The 24,433-nt window shown below is 40.5% G+C and overlaps 1 protein-coding gene, 1 long non-coding RNA gene and 1 pseudogene across 3 annotated transcripts; 2 read left to right on the top strand and 1 right to left on the bottom strand.

The window, feature by feature from the left end:
• Nucleotides 1–1,130: 1,130 nt before the first annotated feature.
• Nucleotides 1,131–7,630, bottom strand: LOC147260292 (homeodomain-interacting protein kinase 2-like; annotated as a pseudogene). Its single transcript, XR_015116551.1, has 6 exons — nt 7,446–7,630; nt 4,812–6,561; nt 4,628–4,704; nt 3,991–4,445; nt 3,799–3,915; nt 1,131–3,706 (listed from the first exon to the last, which is right to left on the bottom strand). The product of XR_015116551.1 is annotated as a homeodomain-interacting protein kinase 2-like (transcript).
• An 11,480-nt stretch (nt 7,631–19,110) lies between these two features.
• Nucleotides 19,111–22,355, top strand: LOC147260291 (homeodomain-interacting protein kinase 2-like). The gene is made up of 2 exons (XM_086205220.1): nt 19,111–19,275; nt 20,587–22,355. Exons 1-2 carry the CDS (start codon nt 19,245–19,247, stop codon nt 22,353–22,355), a joined length of 1,800 nt encoding a protein of 599 aa, XP_086061346.1. The 5' UTR covers nt 19,111–19,244.
• Nucleotides 22,356–23,050: 695 nt separating this feature from the next.
• On the top strand, nt 23,051–23,693 carry LOC147260290 (uncharacterized). The gene is made up of 3 exons (XR_015116279.1): nt 23,051–23,325; nt 23,415–23,529; nt 23,644–23,693. It is a non-coding gene; the product is annotated as an uncharacterized LOC147260290 (long non-coding RNA).
• The last annotated feature ends 740 nt before the right edge of the window (nt 23,694–24,433 follow it).

The raw sequence follows: 24,433 nt of genomic DNA, 5'->3' as shown, positions 1-24,433 counted from the left end.
GAAAGTTTCTGGTTCGGTTCCCTGGTACCCAGTATCCTTGAGCAAGACAGGCAGCCCTTAATTGCTCCTGATGAGCTGGCCGAACCCTTGTGTGGCAGCCTCAATCGGCAGGGTGTGAAAGGGTGAATGAGGTAATGCTGTAAAGTGCTATTCTGGACAGCACAGAGCTCCGAGGTTGAACGGCCACCGAGTAACTGAAGGCTCGTGGGATCGGTCCTTACTTCCCTCGGTGACTGTGTCAAAGTGTCCTTGAGCAAGATTCAGAACTCCTAATTGCTCCTGATGAGTAGGTTGGCACCTTGCATTGCAGCTTCCACCATCGGTGTGTGAATAAGTGAATGGAAAGAAGCAATGTTGAAAATCTCACGTTTAAATGTCCAGAATAAACTCCATTTACATGTATGCCCATTTACTATTTAGTGGACTCCACCAAGCTACTGTGTCTGACTCAGCTTGCCGCCATCGTATTCGTGACAAAAATTCACAAACTCTGTCCACCTTTTGGCGTTAAGCTTCATAGCATGAATTAGTTTTTACCAAAGCCTGTTTGCTGAAAGCAAAATACTGTATGAGCTGGAACAATCTCTGTGGAGCTGAGGGGAACTGCAGTGGTATGTCAGGGTTTGTCAAGTGAGTGCCCTGTTATTATTTAAAGTATTGATCTAGCTGTACAGGTAGCCAGGAGCTAGAGCTGAGCAGAATGATTCATTACCTTACAGACCTAACCTCGCATGTAAACGCCGTCAATTAAGCGTTTCGGCCCACAGAGTTGTCACATTTGCATTTATATATTCAACTTCAAACCACTGGAGAGGCCTCTGAAACCCTGTTAAATAACTGGGACAGTTAAGAATCATTCTCAGCTTCAAGAAATTTGAAAACTTGCTTGTATACTTAAGTTTGAAAACCCGAGAAAATTTAAAGAATTCTCAGTGCTTCAGACTAAACTTTGAAAATTGGAGAAGCTTGATAAATATGGGTCCTGGTCTCCAAACCCATGATCAGACACTCTGGGTGGTCACATGGCACAATCATGACACGAACAAAGAAATTGCATTTTAGAGACAAAAATCTTGTGAACTAAACATTTTAACACTTCGAGAACAAAAGCGAAACAAACTTTTTTATGGATCCATTCCTCTTTACTGAGCAGTTCAGAAACAGACATGTCACCATAAAAACAAATACATTCGACATGTGCTCATATTCAGATTCTTTTAAGTTTAAGAATTTACAATCAGCGTCTGTGGCCTGCTCCTACGGGATTTCGATCATTCTGTAAACTTTAAAAATGCTAACACAAAAACTATAGTGAAGCATAGCATCATCTACTGCAGCGATGAATGGTTTATTGGATTCGTTTCATAGTAGTTTTAGGTCGTTGATAACAGGGGAAAAAAGAACAATACAATATGAAGACAAAAGAAATCCAAATCTTGAATGAAAGGGAGCGGAAGGAAGAAAAGTGATATTTTCTCTGACTCATTTTAGCAAGAAATCAATTTACAAAGAGCAAATTACACAAAATAAATCAAATATCTACGGCCCACACAGTCACAAAGGTTCCTTTGTTTTTACAATTTGTATTTTTTTATTTTTTTTTATTTTAAGATTTAAATATTTTAGGTAATCGAATTTGATGCATTCGATTATATTTTTATCAAAATACTCGTTTTGATTAGCGGCACGGTGGTGCGGTGGTTAGCACTGTTGCCTCACAGCAAGAAGGTTCTGGGTTTCGAGGATAAGGGTAGAAAATGGATAGAGGGATTTAATTATTATTATTAATGATTTTCTTGCATGTCCTTTCAACGAAATGCAACCAAATACAACCATTCACACTCACAGTCACACCTACGGTCAATTTAGAGTGTCAGTCAGCTGAGAGCTTTAAACATGTCTCTCAGAATACTGTAATCTATACCAATTTATAAAATTTCCACAATTTCAACTGAAAGAAGAATGGATTTGTTGGAATTTGATATATTTACAACTGATTATTCTTATTGATCTCTTTTGGAAAAAGAAACTTGACTGTGTGTATGTTTTGCAAGCATTTTACTTCAGATGTCAAACAATCATCGCGTGATAAAATATACAGTGCTTTGTAATCTCATGAATTCTTCACTTTGTGTGACAGAACAATTGTTTTTTTTCACTGTTGCTTCGTCAGGTTCATTCGTCAACTATGCGTGACACCAACGGGTGAAATAAGCGATTACAGGGTCACGTGACCTCCCCAGTTTCTTAAACCCATGCAAAATAATTTGTGCCAAGTAACACCAATCACATTGACACTGAGCTAGAACTACACACACTCCCATTGTGCCGTGATTTTCCCTCTTTTTTGACATGATATGATTTGCTGCATATCACCAGCACCTGAAAATCAAAAGGCTGTGCACAGGGACGTTATTTCCTTACCGAGAAAATGAAATGCCCATTTTCCATTTTTACCTTTTCAACATTAGCGCCTACATTTACAAAACTTTAAAAAAAAAACCTCATTTGCTATTTTAGTTCTATCAGAAATGTCAACATTTCTTTCACAAAATAATTAGGAAAAGTTGATTTTTCTTCATTTCTTATGAACGTTTTTATTCTTTAATATATGTAGCATTCGTATCCTTACTATTTTGATTCAGTAAATCACTACAGTATTCCTTGTAAATATCACCTATCTCTGCCTTCTTTGTCCTCAATTTGAATTTTTTAAATATGATAGTTTTTTTCTTCTTGCCGGTGTTTCATGGTCTTTTAGTCATCCATGGTTTGTCAGTAGTATTTTTCCAGATAACTCTCCAAAATTTGGCTTTTTAGTTTTTTTTCACACAAACCCGCTAATAAAATAACGGAGGAATCAAAGGTTGTATTAACATAATTAACAGACACTCCATCCAAACACTGTTTTTTAAACTCATCCTCCAGTGCTTCCAAGGCTTCTACAGATCTGTTAATTAATTTTTCCTTAGTTCATTCTAGTTTTACAATCATAACTTTTTTAGACTGTTAAAACAGGTGAATGATGACTTACATCAGTTATCAAGATCCCACTCACTCTTTCCCATCATTACATTTGTGAAAATATTGTCAATAACTGCTGCAGTCTGTAATGAGATTCTTGTTGGTTTAGATATTATTGGAAAACAGACCCAAAGTAGATACAGGATAGTTGAATTGTTGTTTTTTTTTTAACATTGTTATAGTCTCCACACACAAAAACCCCTGTCTAAACAGCTCCGTTATTTTGTCTGTAAATGTCACCGTGCAGGAACCTGATCTATAGAGAGCACGGCTCTCAGTGTTTTCATTTCCTCAATTAGTTGGATTAGTTGTTCCTGCTGCACTGAAAGGTTTGTCAACTCACCTGACACATGGTCTCTTTGTTTTGTGTTTCTTCTTTTTAAATAAAGCAACGCTCAAAGAGCACATAGAGGAGTGTAGCTGCATGTGAAGGAGGAAGAGATGGACAAGCACTGTACCAACAGGACAGGTGCTGCTTTTAGTCTGGCCTCTCTTCTGAAACCTGCCCAGCCTGGTGGGATTCCTGCCGGGACGGTCTTCAGAGTCACGCAGAACCACAAGCCCCCCCACCGCGGCAAGGTGACAGCACATAGGGGAGGAAAAAAAGGCCGTGGCCACGTGCCTCAGGCCATGTAGGGTGCCAGTCTTGTCCACCGTCCTCTCAATCGGTATCCCAAAGGTCCTACAAGAACATTAAAAACATATGTAGCTGTTTTCCTGTTGATGATTGTTAAAAGTATATTTTCATGTAATGACTTTCGAGTGACATCACACCTTTACTTTGCTAAATGATGTTGAAACTTGCTTGGAGCAGCTGTTGAGGGTCTTCCTCATTGTTGCACGTCTCCCACCTCAATCCCAGTCGCTCTCCCTCGATGAATCTTTCACAATCTGATGAAATGAAAGTGTCAGAAAATTGCTTCAGTTAAACAGTCGTCTTGTCAGTAACATCTGTGTTTTCTTTACCATTTCATCCTCCATGTTGGAGCATGATTTGAACTCCATGATTCTTAGGGTACTGCTGTGGTTGTTGTCCAGGTTGCAGTGGTGGACCATGTTGGACCTGACCGTTGGGCTCTGGAACCACAACAGCTTGTTGGGATCCATAAATGTGAGTTTACCTGCAAAGATAGAAATTCAGAATTTAGTTCCCTGCCTCTACAAAACAAATGGGAGTGAAAAGACACATATCTGACTTTTCTCGGTCTGCGGACTGTGTGTGTGTGTGTGTGTGTGTGTGTGTGTGTGTGTGTGTGTGTGTGTGTGTGTGTGTGTGTGTGTATACGGCTGTAATGGAGCTCTCAGACTTATCTTATGTGACACTGGGAACTCTATTCCCAGGCCTCTGGTTGGTCCATGTGGGGATGAAGTCTTGTCAACTTGAGTAGCGTGACAGCAAACAAAGAAGTTGAGCCTTTGTTCTGGAGACATAAGCCAGCATCAACAGTATTTTGAATACATAAACCACAATTATGTTTACATATCAAGTCACAATCAGTTGGAAGATTGTTCACACTCGACAAAATTGATTCTGTTCAATGTTACTATTTCTGTCTGTTTTAACACTGCAGCTCTTTCTGTTCAGGGACTCACTGTTTGTTACCTTCAGAAACATGATGCTGGACATCTAGAGCTTCCTGGTCAGCAGACACAACAGGCAGAACATCTCCACATCCAGTTCTAATGGAAACACAACTTAATTTATAGTGACAAACAAAACTGGTGTGTTAATTGAAATAACTGTCAGGCTCTTCAAAATGTGTTCTAGGAGATAGTTGCTCAATTACCTGTCAGGATGGTGGAACGCTCTTCCCAGCTCGTCGTGCCATCTTTGTACCGTCCTCCTCCATGATGACGCAGCAACCTGGAGGACACTCTTGTTCAGGGAATGGTCTTGATGTCCTCTGACCAACTAATGGGACTTCTGTAATGTTCCTTACTCTTTGCCTTTACTTCACGTGGTCGCAGCTTTCCACCGCCACTCTTCCTCTACTTTTCTGACAATGTTGATCTCCCTGTGTTAAGGATCTCTCTATCTTCGCTGCACCTGTCTTCCATGCTCAAAGCCTTCTGTAGATTTGCTCTCGTCTGACTTTTGCCCTGGACTCAGTTCACATTAGACCATTCAGTTCACTCTAAACGAACATATTCAGTAGGTTCCTCCTCTGCTGTGGGCCTGAAGCAGCAGCGAAACACAGCCGTGATTTGAAGAAAGGTTCTGCAAATTCTTCTGAAAATTGAAACACCAGTTGAGGTTCCTTTGTTTTCATCTTGCACCAATGGGTTGTCTTTGTCTGATGTCCAAAGGTTTTCATCTCCAGGGTCCAGGGATTTGTCTCCATTCACTTGGTCGTCTGCAGCGGAGGGTCGTTTGCCGACATTGACATTAGATACCACTAAAGGTCCACAGGTTGTAGAGGCGTTGACATCATCTTCTGTCCTGTCCTCGACTCTGTAAATGTCCATCATGTGCTGAGCGCTGGTAGCGTAGGAGCTGCTGGGAGCATATTTGGTCAGGTGGGTGAATTTAAAAAATGGATGCTGGAGAGCTTGATGGGGAGTGAGTCTTTTGTCTCCCTCAATATGCAAAAGCCCCTTTAGGAGGTCCACAAAAACCCTCCTGTCCTGGAACTCTGCTTCCCCTCCTTCAGGGTAAATGTAGACAAGGTTGTCCAGTGAGCCAGGAAAGGGAAAGCAGACCTTCCTCTTCTTAGGTTCCACTCCGCTGGCTGCAGCATACTCATTGGGAGTCTTCAGCTTCCACTTTCTTCCACTAGCATTGTCAACCTCATTGAAGAAGTGGTGGGTATACACTCCATCCCTCAGTAAGCGATCCTCAGGCTGGCCCAGCACCTCAATCATCCTCCTCATTGACTGGTAGCTGGAGTCTACTGGAAATAGGTTGTCTGCCAAATAAAGGAAGGCCAGGAAGCAGCCAACCCCCCAAACATCAATGGCCTCACTGAATGGAAGGCCGAGGGTAACTTCTGGTGCCCTGAATCCACCTGGCTGAATCAACTGTCCCACTTAACTGCTGAGGCTGGGATGGCCTCCCCAAAGTCGATCAGTTTGACTCCGAGGGGCTGATTGCGCTGATCGACCAGCAGTCTGGTTTGATATCTGTGTGCAGGACACCTAGACCCTTCAGGGCGTCCAGGGCTACAAGATGCTGGTGTGCGATGGGCCGAATCTGGCAGAGAGACAGGGGAGTCCAATCTTGTTGCTCAACAAGATCATACAAGTCTGTGTCCAGCATCTCGAATGCCAGACAGTTATGTCCCATACAATTGAACCTTTCATAGAAGTGGATGACATTGGCACGGGCGGGGTCCAGGTCCTGAATCAAATGCAGCATCCTCATCTCCTTCTCCATGTCTTTCAGGAACTTGATATTGTTCTTTAACATTTTCACTGCCACAGTCTGCATGTTTGCCAGATTAAGGCACCTGGCCACTTTCCCGAAGCAGCCCTCGCCGATGAACTCCAGGATGAGGTAGAAGGTGGAGTTGCTTTGGAGGGTTTGTCCTGCCTGGATGTCTGTTGTGGAGTGAGAACACGTTCAATCAGCTAATACACATGAACACACTCTTGAATTTAAACTTTGTGTGGCGTTATAAGATCAAGTGGAGACAGCAAAATGTGCTCAAAACAAATTATTCATCTGTCTATGAAGTATTCACACTTATCTTTGGATTTGAACAGGACAATGCTGCTTTTGGCTCATACTCCTGTCTTACTGAGACATGGCTTTTCACATACACATATTGCTTGCGCCAACAAATAATAAGAATTGCAGTGTTAAGAAGTTTCCTCTCTTTCAGGATATAAAAATAGAAGTGATAGCAGTTAAGATCTGTGAGGAATAAAGCATCTAAATTCACGGTTCAAACATGAAAAGTTGTCATCACCATGGCAACCTGTAATCGAAGCTAATGCTAGCTGATCAGATTGCAGTGGTGTTTAGTTAAAAACTTGATTTTTTTCATTTAACTTCTAATTTTGACCCTTTTCATTGTGAAAACATACAGATTGATTGTGTCCTACTTTGAGTGATGAGCTGGTATCAATAAAGTTTCATGAAAATATCACAAATTTAATCGGTCTTGTCTGAACATTCACAGGAAATAGTACATGGACCTTGATGGAGGACTTAATTCAGAATGCCTGTACATGATTGTTTTGTTTATGTTAACTAGGAATGAATGACATTATACATAAGAAGTAAAAAAAGACAATATGAAATAACCTTGAAAGCCTTTAAGTGTCAAACATTGGTAATGATTTCTGAACACCATTTTCAAGACTTGTCCAATGAATATAACTTGTAGAAAAGTGATCCAGAGCGACTCTATCAGTTTATTTCAGTGAAACATTTCAGAGTTGAGGCATGTTGTCATCCATTCAGCATCTTTCACTCTTACCTGAAGTGTTGGAGCTGTTGGGTGAAGCCATTCCTAAAGTTAAATCTTCCCAGTAAACCTAAATCAAGGTCAGAAATGAATTCCTCTTTGTGAAGTTTTGAATGCGTTGAACGTTGAAGTCTTAAGACAGATGGATTTAAAACTGAACGCGCTTACTTAAACAGTTGAAACAGGATGGGGAGGGGCGATACCTTGGCAATAGGCTATTATCACATGAAAGGGGCGGAGCCATAACTAGATGACCAGTCACCGACATGGAGAGGTGGTGAGTCATAGTGTTGACCAATCAGAGCTCTTTCAGGAATTGAAGCGATGAGTGAGGAATTCTGGGTAATGGGTTTGCTTGCTAATTTTTTATATTTTTCAAAACTGAATGATGTTGTACCAAAACATACAAAAATAAATAAATACATATTCAACGTTTGTTGACGGATATATACACATGACAAATATAAAATAATGTAAAACTTTGACAGAAATTGAATTAACTAATTACTCAAATGAATGCAACTAGAAATATTACATACATTACATTTCGGAAGTAACTTGCTAAGCATGAAATTAATGCATCTCTCTCTCTCTCTCACACACACACACACACACACACACACACACAAACATTCATTATCATGTTAAATTGACATCACCTAAAATTCACCTTAACAAGGACTCACTAAAAGAAACACAAATTTTCAGGGAAAAGCACATCTTGATATGATGGGATAATAGCTCACTTTGTGTTTGAAACATTCGGCCAATATCTGTGTAAAATAGAAGATAAATCCAGTGAACCAGAACAGTTTTATACATCTTTTTTGAAATTTAGGTTTGTTTTTGCACAAAATGTGTTAGTTGACCTCACTGTGGAGGATGTGTTAAATGCAGAGGACAAATTTTGCTGTACAATGTACATGTGAAAAATAAAGACTTTTCAACTGAAAGCTCATTCCTAACTTCTGTTGGTGACTGTATCAAAATGTCCTTGAGTCAGATGCTGAACTCTTAATTGTTTCTGATGAGTAGGTTGGTACCTTGCATTGCAGCCTCCATCAGTGAATGAGTGAATGAAGCAACATTATAAATGTAAGCTGTACAGGTACAAAGATATACTCAATTTACATGACTTCACATTTACCATTTAGTGGACTCTTCCAAGTAAACTGTGTCTGGCTGACTTGGCTCCATCATTTTGCGACATAAATTCACTCATGGACACACCAAGGCCAGTTCACTCACTGTCGATAAACACAAGCACACAATCATGTTAAACTGATTTGTCACCTAAAAAGTCTAAAAATGTTCTACTTGTTAAAAGTACTCACAAATACAACAGCACAAACTAAGGAACCAGGATAAAAAAAAAAAAAACTAAAAAAAAAACTTGATATGTTGGGATAGAAGCTCCCTTTTTCTGTGGAACATTAGACCATGATCTGATAATTATCTGTAACAAAGTAGGTGATAATCCTGTGAACTGGAACAATTTCATACATGATTAATTTTTAATTTTTTTTTCAATTTATTTTTGCTTGGGTATATGACAGTACAGAGATTCACAGTAGGGGACATTCTTTATTGCTCAAAACACATGTATCATCACTGGTGTAACAAACTGAGGTAATCTAAGGACGATAAAGTGAAAACATTATGTTAGAATAACAAAACGCAATACAAAAACCCCCCCCCCAAAAAACAACTGTCAGTGTCACAGCTAGGAGGACGCATTCATCCTGCAGAATACCTTTATATCACAGATATTTTAAGGTGCATTCATGTTGCAGATTATTCAGTCCATGAGTGTATCCTAAATCGCATACTTCCATACTGTATACTTTAAATTTTCAAATTGAGTATACTAAGCATACTACGTACTCAATTGAGCAGTGCGTGAGTTTCAAGGGTGCAGTGCTGTCCCAAATCACATACTTTTTTTAAAATTACAACTTTATCAAATAAACAACTTCCATCGTCGTCTTCCGCTTATTCCTTACTAGTAAGGGTCGCGGGGGGGCTGGAGCCTATCCCAGCGGCTACGGGTGAGAGGCGGGGTTCACCCTGGACAGGTCGCCAGTCCATCACAGGGCCAACACATAGAGACAGACAACCATTCACACTCACAGTCACACCTACGGTCAATTTAGAGAATCCAATCAGCCTAGTCCACAAAGTGCATGTCTTTGTACTGTGGGAGGAAGCTGGAGCACCAGAGAGAACCCACACAGGAACAGAGAGAACATGGAGACTCCATAGAGAAAGATCCCGCACCAGAGCCGGGACTCGAACCCGGAACCTTCTTGCTGTGAGGCCACAGTGCTGACCACTGCACCACCGTGCAGCCCTCAAATAAACAACTTGAGTATACAAATAATAGTTTGTATATAGGAAAGAATTACGAAAATGCCTTCCAGGGGGTAAAAATTAATGCATTGCATACAATCAAACAGTTTATAGGTAGTACAGATAGTTATTGTTTTTGCTGCCTCTTTGTTAAGTGAGCCACAAATAATTTTTTATATAAGAGAGGGTATAGATTAAAAAAATGTTGACGGACTGGCATTTTTAAGAAAAATTGTAGTATCGTCAGCTAGTTGGTTGATGATGACCGCTCTGCCTGCAATGTTTATACCTTTCAGTGCACTGTTAGAAATATAAGAGGCAAAAATTTGAGTGCAAAGTAAAAGAAAGATAAAGACTAATTGGGCACCCTTGGCGAACTCGCCGTTTTAAATAAATCTAGATATTGGGGCATTTTCCATTCTAATAGAGCTATTCGCATTGCCTTGATAGCATTGCAGAAGATATGACCGAGGCCAATCTTTTCTAGTGAGATAAATATGAATTCATGCTCAGTTGAATCCAAGGCTTTGTAGAAGTCTAGGAGGAGGATAAACGAATCGTCTGTTATTAGGTCTGAGTAGTCCAGAATATCTAAAACAAGTCTAACGTTATTGGAGATATGCCTGTTCTTCATAAAGCCAGACTGTGTCTCATCTGTGATATCATCTAAAACATCTTTAACTCTTCTGGCCAGCAACAGAGCCATCATTTTATAACCATTATTTAAGAGGCTTATTGCTCTCCAATTGTCAATAGAAAGTCAATCTTTTTTAGGCTTAGGAATTAGAGTACTAAGTCCTTGGATGAGGCTTGGGGGAAGAGTGCCCCTTTCAATACTTTTATTAAAAACCTGTAACAAATACAATGCTAACCGAGAAGAAAATGATTTATAAAATTCCGCCACCAAACCATCAGTGCCCGGAGATTTATTGTTTTTCAGAAGATCAATAGATTTCAATACCTCTTCTTCAGTAAGTGGGCTATCACAATAATACCTATCTGAGTTTTCTATTTCTTTTATATTACTGACAGAGTTGATAATTTGGGTAGCAGCATCTGCATTATAATTTGAATTATACAGCTTTGAGAAGAAATTACAGCAGCATTGGGAGATGGTTTTGGTGTCATCAGTGACTGTACCATTTACAGTATATTCAGCTGATAAATAGTGTTGTTTTTAGATCTGTTTTTCTAAGCGGAAAAAATACGCAGAGTTCTGTTCGCCCTTGTGTATCAATTTCTTTCAAGACCTAACAAAAGCTTGGCGGTAAAGCTCATCAAGTTTGAACTGAAGGGTCATAAATTGCAATGTATCCTCCTCCACTTCATCTGGGGGTAGTTGATATATTGAGAAGATTTGAAGCATTAAATTTTCTTCTGCTGCTGCTTTTAATTTAGGCATCTTGGCTCCATATTGTCTTAGAAATTTACCTGTCTCAAATTTAAAGACTTCCCTACTTGTACTTTAGGATCTCTCATTTTTACCCTTGTCATTGAAATGATTTATTCCCAAATCGCATAATGTCTCGCGGTGCACTCACCGGAAATGACAACACTATGTGTTCTTCTTCTTCTTCTACGCCAATTTGTGACCGGCTAGCACCGCATCACCATCAGCTAATTACCGCCACCCTTTGCCTGCGTTTGTTTGTCGATTTTGAAGCAGTAAAACAGTAAAATGAACGGTCATCGCGCATTGTTACTCCACAATCGGCACTGACAGGGTGATTACTCCTTCTATTGGCTGAAGATGCAACGGTATGTAGAGTTTATTTGTGTGATGTATTTAGCAAAACATTTTGGTGACAAGTCATTTTATTTTTTCAAACCCGTGTCCACACAGAATTTCCAACTTGTCCCCGTTACTTAATGTATAGATGATTCTATACAAGTCAGCGTCGACCGACTCTCACCACAGCTGCCCGCCGCCATTTTTACGGATGAAATGAGTGCGGCGAGTGTCCACAGTCCCGTACTCAAAAGCCTGACCGCTTGAGTACGTCATCCGGGTACTTTTGCATACTCAATTTTCGCATACTATCCATACTTTTTTCCATTTTGAGTCGAGTATACTCAAAATTTTAAATATGTAGTATGGAAGCATGTGATATGAGTCCAAAGAAGTTCCCAGACTGATATCTCAACCTTACTTCTGTTATTTAGCCTGTCAAGCACAAACTCATATGAGGTAGTCTTTGTCAAGATGTTAGCCCATTCTTTTATTTTCATTTATTTTTGTGTGTGTGTTTTCCAGTGTTTGAGTATTGTCCTGGCGGCCGTGAGGATGCCCACCTTGATTACAGAGAGTTCAACATTCATTATGTTTTGAATTTGTATCCTGTGTCCCAACAAGCATAATCATAGGGACAATATCTTAAAACTCAACATTGAAAGGAAAATCCAAACTCTGGAGATGTTGGTTGATGATCTATGTCCCTTCCTAGCCAATTTGTTAGATTGTCTAAGATCTTTTTGCAGAAAAGTTGAATGCCTGGGCACTCCCAGATGCAATGAACTAGTGTTACGGTGTTCCTCTGACATTTCAAACAGAGGTTTTGGGTCCTGCTCTATTAAGCCTTTGTGGTGTCCAATAATAACTGAAATATTTTGTAATGTGTAAATTTTCCTTTGGCTTCCCTGATGTATTATCACTTAGAAGTTGTTTTTTTTCTTCTATAGAATACAGAGGCTCTGATGTGTTTCTCAGGCAGTTGGAGGTCGTCCACGATGTGATTTCCTCGATCAAACCGTATCCTGTTGGTGATGCAGTCTCTGATCTACAGATACTTCCAGAAATCTGTTCTCCCCATGAAATTGTATTTGTTTTTAACATCTGAAAATGACATAAATGCTCCCTCCTCATTTAAGTCTGCAAGATTACACAATCCATGAAGGTGCCAACCCTTCCAGTTTACTGATGTATTCCCTATGCCTATCATGGGATTATACCATAAAGAAGAATTTGTTGACAATGTGACAATTTCAACATTTTGTGTATTTTGGTCTATACCTCTTTACAATGAGACATGATAGGATTTAGAACCTGATCAGAATGTTGGGATAAACTATCAATTAGAGTAAATGGAGCTGAAAGTTCACTTTCAATGGTGATCCAATCTTATTGATTGTTCTTGCTTCAATGTTTTGCTAATTTGGTAATCTCATCGGAAATATGATATAATGATATAATCTTTTCATGATACAAAATTTTAATTTTATATAAATATACATATACATATATACATATACATATATATATATATATATATATACACACATATATATATACATATACATATATATATATATATATATATATACATATATATATATACATATATATATATATATATATATATATAGGAAGCTCCTCGCCATGCAGGGAGGATTTCAGCAGAAGTCAGAAGTCCAGCATCCTGAGGCTGTACACAAAGTGGGAACAGGGAGGACGAGGACTAGTGAGCATCAGAGCCACTGTGCAGAATGAAACATCAAAAATCCAAGAGCACATCAAGAAGGTCAGGGTGAGCTGCTCAGTGAATGCCTCAGACAGCTGAAACCCGATGAGAGTGAGAAAGCAGAGCAGAGGACGTGGACGGACGAGCCCCTACATGCCATGTTCAACTGACAGATTGAGGAAGTGGCTGATATCAAGAAGATCTACCAATGGTTGGAACATGCTGGACTGAAAGACAGCACAGAGACACTCATCATGGCAGCACATGAGCAGGCCCTAAGCACAAAAGCCAAGGGGGCCAAGGTCTACCACACCAAACCAGACCTAAGGTGCAGGCTGTGTAAGGATGCTCCTGAGACGGTCCAACACATAGTACTGGGGTGTAAGCTGCTAGCCACAAAAGCATACATGGAGAGGCACAACCAAGTGGCGGGATAGTGTACAGAAACATCTGCACCCAGAAGGGACTAGAAGTACCCAAATCCCAATGGGACATACCATCAGAAGTGGTTGAGAACAACAGGGCTAAGGTGCTGTGGGACTTCAGCTTCCAGACTGAAAAACAGCTATCAGGCAGCCAGGTTCAGACCCAGTAGAATTGTGAATTTCATCCATCCATCCATTTTCTTCTGCTTATCATGTTCAGGGCTGCGGGGGGGGTGGAGCCTATCCCAGCTGCTTCAGGCGAGAGGCGAGGTTCAGTCAAAGTCAACTAAGAGCACACAGACACCCTATTGTCTCACTGGGTTATGCTTGTCCTGAATGATTATGTTGAGCAATCACTGTACAACAAAATACTTGCTGACATGTTAATAAAAAATACTGCCATATTTACAGAATACTTTGCCAGTTTCATATCTATATGGCAAACCACCTCCGAACCCACTCCACTACCATGTAGAGGTTTCATTACCCGATGTCAACAGTTTTTTGAGCTGAAACCACTCGTGTTTTATACTGAACCTACATGGCCAACATCATATCAGTTCTCTAAGGCTCTTTCTTGGACCACAGCTTTATGGGAGAAGTAGGCTTTCGTCTGTGCAAATTCTGCTCTTTTTCTGGCAAAATAAGGAGAGATTTCAGCCACGACGCAAGTGATAAGGATGAGTTTTCAATTAAATTCTGTACAGAAGCGCTGACAACCACCTTCACCTATACCTTAACTGAAAAAGTCAAAGATGAGTTATCCTCTTGCGATGTTCCTGATTTGCTTGACGAACTAATTCCACCAGTCATTCCCATCAATAATTACATCTGTGAGTGCAACATGGAGAGAAGGAGTGCTCTTGTGCGTCTGATTTATCCTGCTCCTACTGTGAAGTGCAAGGAGCTTGGTGAAGTTTTCAGCAGGCAGAAAGCCTCCATTGTACCTCTGCATGGACCTTATGACCAAGCACTTGATCTCCTCCCTGGCACAACCCCTCCTATGGACCGCTTTTTCTCATTGTCTGGGCTGGAGACCATAGCTATGAACAGTCGGTCAGTGACAAACCAGCCTGTACAGTTCAGTGGATCCTGGATAGCTGTTACTGTTGAGATCCGCTCAACTGGGTCCCACTCCCCAATGTTGCTAAAAAATTGTGGTTGCCTGAAACGTGGCAACAAATGTTCCAGTTTCCCTGCTAAAAACACCAATATATCCTAATGTCTTGATAAAAAAAAAAATGACCTGCCTTTTTTCACCTGAAACGCAACTTGAAATGGAGCTTCTATCTCCTCCCGATTCACAATTACATGGGTTTACTATACACATTAATTGCGTTTGGCAGGAATAATGACAAATTTATCATGCTTCTCTTCAGTCAGAATTGCTCAACTGTTGTCTCCTTTTGAACAAAAGGCAGCAGATATGCCATTCTGCCTGTCCTCATGTAACCCAACTTTAAGGTTACTCGTCCTGTCCATGCATCCCATCTCATGTCCTCAAGAAATTCTCTGGATTCATCACAGTGTTCTTGCCAAGGTCAAGATTGTGTTTTCAGGCTGTGAAATCTGACACACATTGGACAAGCTTGTCATCCATCACGCGTCATGGACAGTTGTCAACTCGTTGGTTACGCATTTAAAGGTTACGTTGAACAAGGTCAAACTGTTTGTCATTGGTTGAAACTGATTAAGGTCTGACAGAGACAGCCAGTTATGACACCTAACAAGAGTGCAGATAGAGCTGCGCAGGATTCTTCCTCCTTCTAAAATTGTTCTGATCACATGCATTTTGATTTTTCCTTTTCAAAATATAACATCTAGAGTAAAAGAATTTCCCACGTCATCCTCTTCTTTTCTTTTTATTGTATTCTAGTGCTTTCTCACCTTGTTTTTTGTTAGTGCTGCTGTTATGCAGTCCTTTTTTTTTTTTTTTTTGGACTGATACACTCCTCTCCAGGTGATGACTTTTTTTCAAAGTGGACTCTGCCGCAGTACCATTGCAGCTCAAGTGACAGTCTGGAAACAAATTTGTAGCAGAGAGAAAGACAGGAAGAAGGCAAGGGGGTGGCATGGTTGCTGTGGGGTGGGGAAGGCATAGAGATGAAAAGATGCCTGGTGCGTGTTAAAATGTGTGTGTGTCTCGTGAGGGAGAGAGGTGAGCAGCAAGGTAGGGAGAGAGATGGAGTGTCAAGCAGAAGAGAGAGAGAGAGAGAGATAGTACAGCAAGAGAATATCCCCTCCACCCTCGAGTGAAACCTCAACCGACGTGTTGTGCAGAATCTTAATGGACTCTACTGTCAGATACGGGGATTTTCCATCCAAATCTCTAGACATAAAAGGCGCACAAATACACACAAACGCACGCATCAGTGAATTAGTCGGGGATGGGGAGCACACTGAAGGTGATAGCATGTTCCACTGTTTATTCCTGTGCACTGAAACTGAAGATTTTAACAATCAATATCTTGTTATTTACTACTGATAGGCCATTGAAATTGCACCAGCGCTGATAGGGTTTTTATCACACACGTTAGCATTGAAAATGAATTGCGCTATCACAGACATGCATGCACATTTGTCAGTAGGTCAGTTTGGGAATTATATCAACAATATGTGCAATCTAGCAATCAGGATTCAACAACAACTTTCCTACTGCGGCACTTTTTCAATAATTGCAGGAGCCAAAGGCTGGCACAGTGGGGAAATATACTTTCTGTTTGACACGTACAAACTGTGTCGTTTTATACCTTTGTCTCTGCTGCTGTTGGAGTCTTCAGTAAAACTCACTACAAGTTTACAAAAAGACAGAATGTAAATAATTATTTTAACTACAGAAATTTGGAGCTGGTAATTCGGAAAAAAGTACAATTAATCCAAAATTAAAACTGAATCTTGTAAATGATAGGCAGTGGACTGATTCACAATTAGAATAATTCTCTTTTGTCAGAGTCAGTTATACCTACGTATACCTGACAGAATCCACAAGCATCAATTATTGAAGATGAGCTGCGCACACAACTCAACCTGTAGCACATGAATATTTTGTATTGTGCCTTGACCACACCCAAACACACACACACACACACACACGGTCCACAGACTGAAGACAGTCAGATGTGTCTTTTTTTTTTTCCCTTCCATTGTTCTGTTTTGTCATGTAACAAAACACTGAACTTGCATCTTTGCAGGTAAACTCACATTCATGGATCCTACATCCTGGACCTCCCACCCCAGCAGCACACTCACAGTCATAGAGGTAATATCATGCTACCACATGAAGAATGACTGGTCAATAAAATGTCTGTTGAACTGGGGCCACATCCTGATATCCTTCCTTCTCATCAGATTGTGAACGATTCATCAAGTGAGAGCAACGGGGATTGAGCTGGCAGATGAGCAGCAGTGAAGACAACCTTCATCCGTTTCTTCAAGCAAGTTCAACATCATTCAGCAAGAAAAGGTGTGAAGTGACTTGAAAATCATGAAATGAAAATCTGAATTTATTGTTACCAACAAAAGTCGTCAACAGTAATAAGCTTTTCCTCCCCTATGTGCTGTTACCTTGCCGCGGTGGGGGGGCTTGTGGTTCTCCATGACTCTGAAGACCGTCCCGGCAGGGATCCCACCATGCCGGGCAGGTTTCAGAAGAGAGGCCAGACTAAAAGCAGCACCCTGCCCCTCTAGATTGGGGTTTTGGTACAGGCCTTGTCCATCTCTTCATCCTCCTCCTCCTCCTCCAAATGTAGGTACATTATTCCATTTTCACTTTGGGTGTTGGTTTCTGTAAAAGAAACAACCAAAAAAAACACCAGCATTCACTGCTGTGTTGGTAATGACATACTTTGTTGTAGGTTTTGTATTTTTCTTTTTAAAGTTTACATATGAATGAAATCCTGTGGGGACTCAACTGTAAAAAGTTGCCAGTCGAGCTTTGAACAAAATAATTCATAATTATTTGTATGTTTATTTTTGATGTATCAAGTCTGTTTTTCTGAACTACAACATAAAGAAAAGACAGAATTAAAAAACAAAACAAAAAACTTTGTTTCTCTACATGTCAGAATGTTTAATTCACAAGATTATTGCCTCTAAAAGGATTTCACAATTTTTGTCATTGTTATTATTGTGTCCAGAGTTTGAGACATTGACTACAATTTTGGTTCAGGCCATATTCTGAATTAGGTGTTGACATTCATTGCAGCTGTGGGAAAATGGATCATTTACATGTTGATTGGCATTTTCCAAATAAAGTTTCTGCTCCTTTTCCAGTTTGTTGCTAGGCAACTTTGCTATATTTCTGGTTGACGCAAATGGTATTAAACTTGTTCACAAAAGGCTTCACAGTTAAAATAACCTACAAAATGCCTCATATGTAGTAAGGAAATGTAGAATAACTACATAAACTCTACTTCACGGATTTATTTGAATTAAACACCCCGATCTCTTGTTGTCATGGAAACATGAAAACATATCCATTTAACAGGGCCAGCTATGCAATTCCCACCTCTACCAAAGGTTAGAAATTATTTTCTTGGGAATTGAACAAATGCAGACAAGAAATAAAGGTCTGTTGAGCCCCATTTTCTAATCAGTGTGTTTACGACTAAATAGCTTGTGGTTATTGGTTGCTTAAATGTGCAGAGATTAAATTGTTGATTGTTGCTGTGGAGCATGTCAATCAACACATCCACTCACGTCTATCACTGACATCAGTAATACTACTGGCTGGCGCACAATTTCCCTGAAGATAAAACTGGCATGTATTGAATGTAAGTTACTGCTGTTTAAACATAAGGAGGTCTCCATCAGGTGGTGAACAGTACCAACAGTTTTTCAGTAACTTTCATAACCCTACATTTTAAAACATTAAACCATATTTTCTTAACAAGTGATTTGTGTCTAAATTAACCTAACCAGAGCTCAGCTGTTCTTACAAGTCATCAGACATTGTTTTTCCAGTCATGCATTTCATTTCAATAAGCTGTTGTCCCTGAATAATGGCAAAATAAAGTTTCAAAATAGCAAAATGATTGTATGCGGTTGAACTCAGGATTATGTGTGTTCACCATACGAGAATTGTAATTGACTTTCTAGTAGCTGTTTTCATGGTGCTTGTGTAAGTGTGTGTATATATATATATATATATATATATATACACACACACACACAGTCAATCTGTGGTAGCATTTGAGGGATCAATGGAATCAATCCAATTTGAAAAAATACAAATAGTGAAACTCCATTACCCAGAATTCCTCACTCACCACAATAATTCTTCATGTCCTTTGATGCACTATGACTCACCACCTCTCCATGTTTGTGATTGGCCATTGAATGCCGGTTGCCAGGGTAATGCCCCTCCCCTTCCTGTCTTCCTCAATAAGTGAGCATATTCACTATTTTGAATCAATCTGTCTTAAGACTTGGATGTGTTGAGGCAGAATCTTTTTGTCTCACGCATTCAAAAGTTTACAGGCAGATTTATAACACTTTATTTGAGTAAACTGTCAAGAATCAGACTTGAGAATTCATTTCTGACCTTGATTTAGGTTTACTGGGAAGATTTAACTTTAGGAATGGCTTCACCCAACAGCTCCAACACTTCAGGTAAGAGTGAAAGATGCTGAATGGATGACAACATGCCTCAACTCTGAAATGTTTCATTGAAATAAACTTCCACGGTCGCCTTGGATCACTTTTGTACAAGTTTTATTCACTGCACAATTCTTGAAAATGGTGTTCAGAATTAATTTCAAATGTTTGATATGTAAAGGCTTTCGTTGGTTACTTCATAATTTCTGTGTTTACCTCTGATTTATAATCTCTTTTCTGATGTGTTTAAAATAAAATAATCATGTAAGGGCACTCTTAAGAACTCAGACCTCCATCAATGTTCTTATAATGTTTCCTGTGAATGTTCAGACAATACTGATGACATTTTTGACATTTTTATGAAACTTTTATTGATGTTAACTCATTTCTCAAATTAAGACACACATGAAACAATGTGTTTTATCTATGAAAAGGGTCAAAAGTTGAAATTACACAGACAGAAACGTCATTAAAGTTTCTTTAGCTATGTGGTTAGCTTCAATGGCAGGTTGCTATGGTGATGACAATTGTTTGTTTGAAAGGTGACTTCAGATGAGAGAATCGGGTTTATTACGCATAGATCGTAACTGCAAGTTTCCTCCTTTTTTATATCCTGAGAGAGAGGAAACCTCCAAACACTCTAATTTTAATAATTTGAGTTTCTGTAAAGTTTAAGCTAAACAAGCCAAGCTAAACACCTTAGCAGTCCGATCAGTAAGTAGGTTAGCTTCAATTGAAGGTTACCATGGTGATAACTGTTTATGTTTGAAATGTGAATCCAGATGAGAACATCAGCTTTATTTCTGACTCTGCTGTCACCTTCTTTTTGTACATACTGAGAAAGACATAATTGCTGAACACTGTAATTCTAATTATTTGTTTGTGTTGTCCTAAAAAAATCCTTGTCTCACCAACAATGGAGTCTGATGCTCATGGAGCAAAATGTCTGTTGTAACATGTGGTAGAAGGCAACTACTTAAACCGTGTCCATGAGAACTGATATTTGTTGCTGTGCCCAGTTAAACAGACATAATTACAGTGTCTAATCATACTGATGGTTAAATGTCTCACAATGTCAACAAGAGAAAAATGTGTCATCCTTGGGAAATGTAATGAGTTCTTGCTTGGAACATACTTGACCCTTCAACCAAGTTAATTGTATAATCTTGTTAAAATCCAAAGAGAAGACTGGATACCTCTTTCATGAATGAAAAAAACTGTATTAAACACATTTGTCATCTCCATGTGAACTTATCATGACATACAATTTTAAATTTCAAGAGTGTGTTCATGTGTATCAGCTGACCCAATATCTCTCCATAACAGAGATCCAGGCAGGACAAACTCTCCAGAGCAACTCAGCTTCCTACCTCATCCTGGAGTTCATTGGCGAGGGCTGCTTTGGGAAAGTGGCCAGGTGCCTGAATTTGATGAACATGCAGACTGTGGCAGTGAAAATGTTAAAGAAAAATAACAAGTTCCTGAAAGACATGGAGAAGGAGATGAGGATGCTGGGGATGATTCAGGACCTGGACCCCGCCCGTGCCAACGTCATCCACTTCTATGAGAAGTTCATTTATATGGGACATACATGTTTTGCATTTGAGATGCTCGACAAGAATTTCTTTGACCTCCTTGAGCAGCAAGGTTGGACCCCCCTGTCTCTAAACCAAATTCGTCCTGTTGCACACCAGCTGCTTGTTGCTCTAGACGCCCTGAAGGGTCTGGGTGTCCTGCACACTGATATAAAACCGGACAATATCATGGTGGTTGATCGGCACGAGCAGCCCCTCAGGGTCAAACTTATTGACTTTGGAGAGGCCATCCCAGCCTCAGAAGTTAAGGTGGGACTATACGTTCAGCCAGTTGGCTCCAGGGCACCAGAAGTTACCCTCGGTCTTCCATTCAGCGAGGCCATTGATGTCTGGGGGGTTGGCTGCTTCCTGGCCTTCCTGTTCCTGGCAGACAATCTATTTCCTGTTGACTGCAGCTACCAGTCAATGAAGTGCCTGACTGAGTTGCTGGGCCAGCCCGAGGATCACTTACTTAATGATGGAGTGTATACCCATCACTTCTTCAATGAGGTGGACACTCCCAGTGGAACAAAGTGGAGGCTGAAGACCCCCAGCGAGTATGCTGAAGCCCACGGTGTGGTGCCCAAGGAGAGGGTGGCTTTCTTTGACCTTCCCAGCTCATTAGATGGCCTGGTCTACATTCACCCCAAAGGAGAGGCAGCAGAGTTCCAGGACAGGTTGGTCTTTGTGGACCTGCTAAAGGGGCTTCTATGTATTGATGGGGATGCAAGACTCTCTCCCCATGAAGCTCTGCAGCACCCGTTTTTTAAATTGAGCCACCTGACCAAATCCACTGATATCAGCTCCTATTTAACCACTGCTCAGCAAATGATGGACATCTGCACAGGACAGGACAGGACAGAAGATAATGTTAACACCATGGCAACCTGCAGATCTTCGCTGGATTCTGGTGTCAGTATCACCAAACAACCTTCCCTTGCAGACAACCATGTGAATGGAGACAAATCCCCCTATTCAGAAAGTGAAAACCTCTGGTTTTCAGATGACGACAGTACCTACTGGGCTTCAGCTGAAGACAACAACTCCTGGGATTCTTTTGAAATTAACATCTCCTGGTCTTCAACTGGGGAAACTAACGTCTGCTTTAAAGATGAAGATGAAGGCACCTCATCTTCAGATGGAATCCATGAAGACAAAGGCACCTCATTTAATGGAATAGATGAAGACAGTGATTACTGGGCTTCAGCTGAGGACAACGACTCCTGGTCTTCAGATGGAGACGACTCCTGGTCTTCAGTTGAAGACAACAATGACAGATTCAAAGATGAAGACGAAGGCCCCTCATCCTCAGACAATCAACAGAAAGATACAGTCACCTCGTCCTCAGATGGAAGACATGAAGACAACGACCCCCAGTTGCAAGAGGAGGACAATGGCGCCTTATCTTCAGATGGAAGGCACCGCTCCAGTCGCATTTCAGTGGTCAGGAGGATTTACAGAAGGTTTCGTGAAATTACTGCTGTGTTTTGCTGTTGCTTAAGACCTGCAGTAAAGGACTAACCTCCAATTCATTAAAAACAGAACATGAACATTTATCCTCAATGATCAAATATAAACAAAGTCCAGGCCAAAAATCAGACAAGGGGAAATCCACAGGGTGCTTAGAGCAGGGAAGGCGGGTGCTGCGGTGCCAGAGAGATCCTGAACATAGGATCAATAGATGCATGGATGCTGCCTCATCATGGAGGAGGACTACCAGGATGCCATGACGATCTGGGAAGAGCGTTCCACCCTGCTGACAGGTAAGTGAGCATCTATCTGCTGTACATTTTTATGAGAATGATGTTTTTTTATCTATATATATTAACGCTCCAGACAAATAGATCACACCAAGCTTTAGGTATTTTTGGTTCATTACAATAATTTGAGTTGCGCTTCCACCAGAACTGGATGTTGAGATGTTCTGCCTGCTGCGTCTGGTGACCAAGAAGCTTTAGACGTCCAGCATCATGTGAATGGAAGTGAATCATGTTTCTGCTGTTTCTGAACAGTGAGTTCCAGAACAGATGAGTGTGAGTTCATGTTTAAGTGTAAATTTGTTTTATTTACTCAAAATAATGTCGACCCCTGCTGTTGTCTCCAGAACTCAGGCTCAACTTCATCATTTGCTTCCACTCTTCCCTCAGAGGAGCAGCCTGTACCAAGATGGTAACCACTACTGATGACGAGAAGTCATTCCCAATGTGGACCAATCAGATGCCATGGAATTTATATCAGCATCACGTGGAAGAAGTCCAGCTCCATTACAGCAACACACACACACACACACACACACACACACACACACACACACACACACACACACACACACACACACACACACACACACACACACACACACACACACACTGAAGAGGTTCTGTAGAGTCATATAACAGAACACTGAACTTGCATCTTTGCAGGTAAACTCACATTCATGGATCCTACATCCTGGACCTCCCACCCCAGCAGCACACTCACAGTCATAGAGGTAATATCATGCTACCACATGAAGAATGAATGGCCAATAAAATGTCTGTTGAACTGGGGCCACATCCTGATATCCTTCCTTCTCATCAGATTGTGAACGATTCATCAAGTGAGAGCAACGGGGATTGAGCTGGCAGATGAGCAGCAGTGAAGACAACCTTCATCCGTTTCTTCAAGCAAGTTCAACATCATTCAGCAAGAAAAGGTGTGAAGTGACTTGAAAATCATGAAATGAAAATCTGAATTTATTGTTGCCAACAAAAGTCATCAACAGTAATACAGATATGACAGCTAATTGTGTTTTGAATGTGTCTTGCAGGAACTTTGGAATGCTGATTGAGAGGATGATGGACAAGACTGGGACCCTACATGGCCTGAGGCACGTGGCCACGGCCTTTTTTTCCTCCCCTATGTGCTGTTACCTTGCCGCGGTGGGGGGGCTTGTGGTTCTCCATGACTCTGAAGACCGTCCCGGCAGGGATCCCACCATGCCGGGCAGGTTTCAGAAGAGAGGCCAGACTAAAAGCAGCACCTGCCCCTCTAGATTGGGGTTTTGGTACAGGCCTTGTCCATCTCTTCATCCTCCTCCTCCTCCTCCTCCTCCAAATGTAGGTACATTATTCCATTTTCACTTTGGGTGTTTGTTTCTGTAAAAGAAACAACCAAAAAAAACACCAGCATTCACTGCTGTGTTGGTAATGACATACTTTGTTGTAGGTTTTGTATTTGTCTTTTTTAAGTTTACATGTGAATGAAATCCTGTGGGGACTCAACTTTAAACTTTAAAAAGATGCCAGACAATCTTTAAAAATAAACATACAAATAATTATGAACTATTTTTTTTCAAAGTTTCAAGTCAGTTTTTCTGCACTCCGACAAAGAAAAGATGGAATTAAAAAAACAAAACAAAAAACTTTGTTTGAATTGTGGTCTCTACGTGTCAAATTATAATATTACTCACCAGTCAGTGTTTTCCGTTGTTGAACCCGGAATTATGTGTAGAGTAGCTCAACTTCCTACCTCTTCCTGGACTTAAGCGGTGAGGGCTGCTTCTGGAAAGATGCCAGGTGCCTTCATCTGATGAACATGTAGACTGTGGCGGTGAAATT

Source organism: Aulostomus chinensis, chromosome 6, assembly GCF_037954235.1.
Source record: "Aulostomus chinensis isolate RoL2024-O1b breed Wild chromosome 6, RoL_Achi_v1.0, whole genome shotgun sequence".
In the NCBI taxonomy this organism is placed as follows: domain Eukaryota; kingdom Metazoa; phylum Chordata; class Actinopteri; order Syngnathiformes; family Aulostomidae; genus Aulostomus; species Aulostomus chinensis.
The sequence above is the reverse complement of the archived record's forward strand: the minus strand, read 5'-3'. Positions and strand labels throughout refer to the sequence as shown.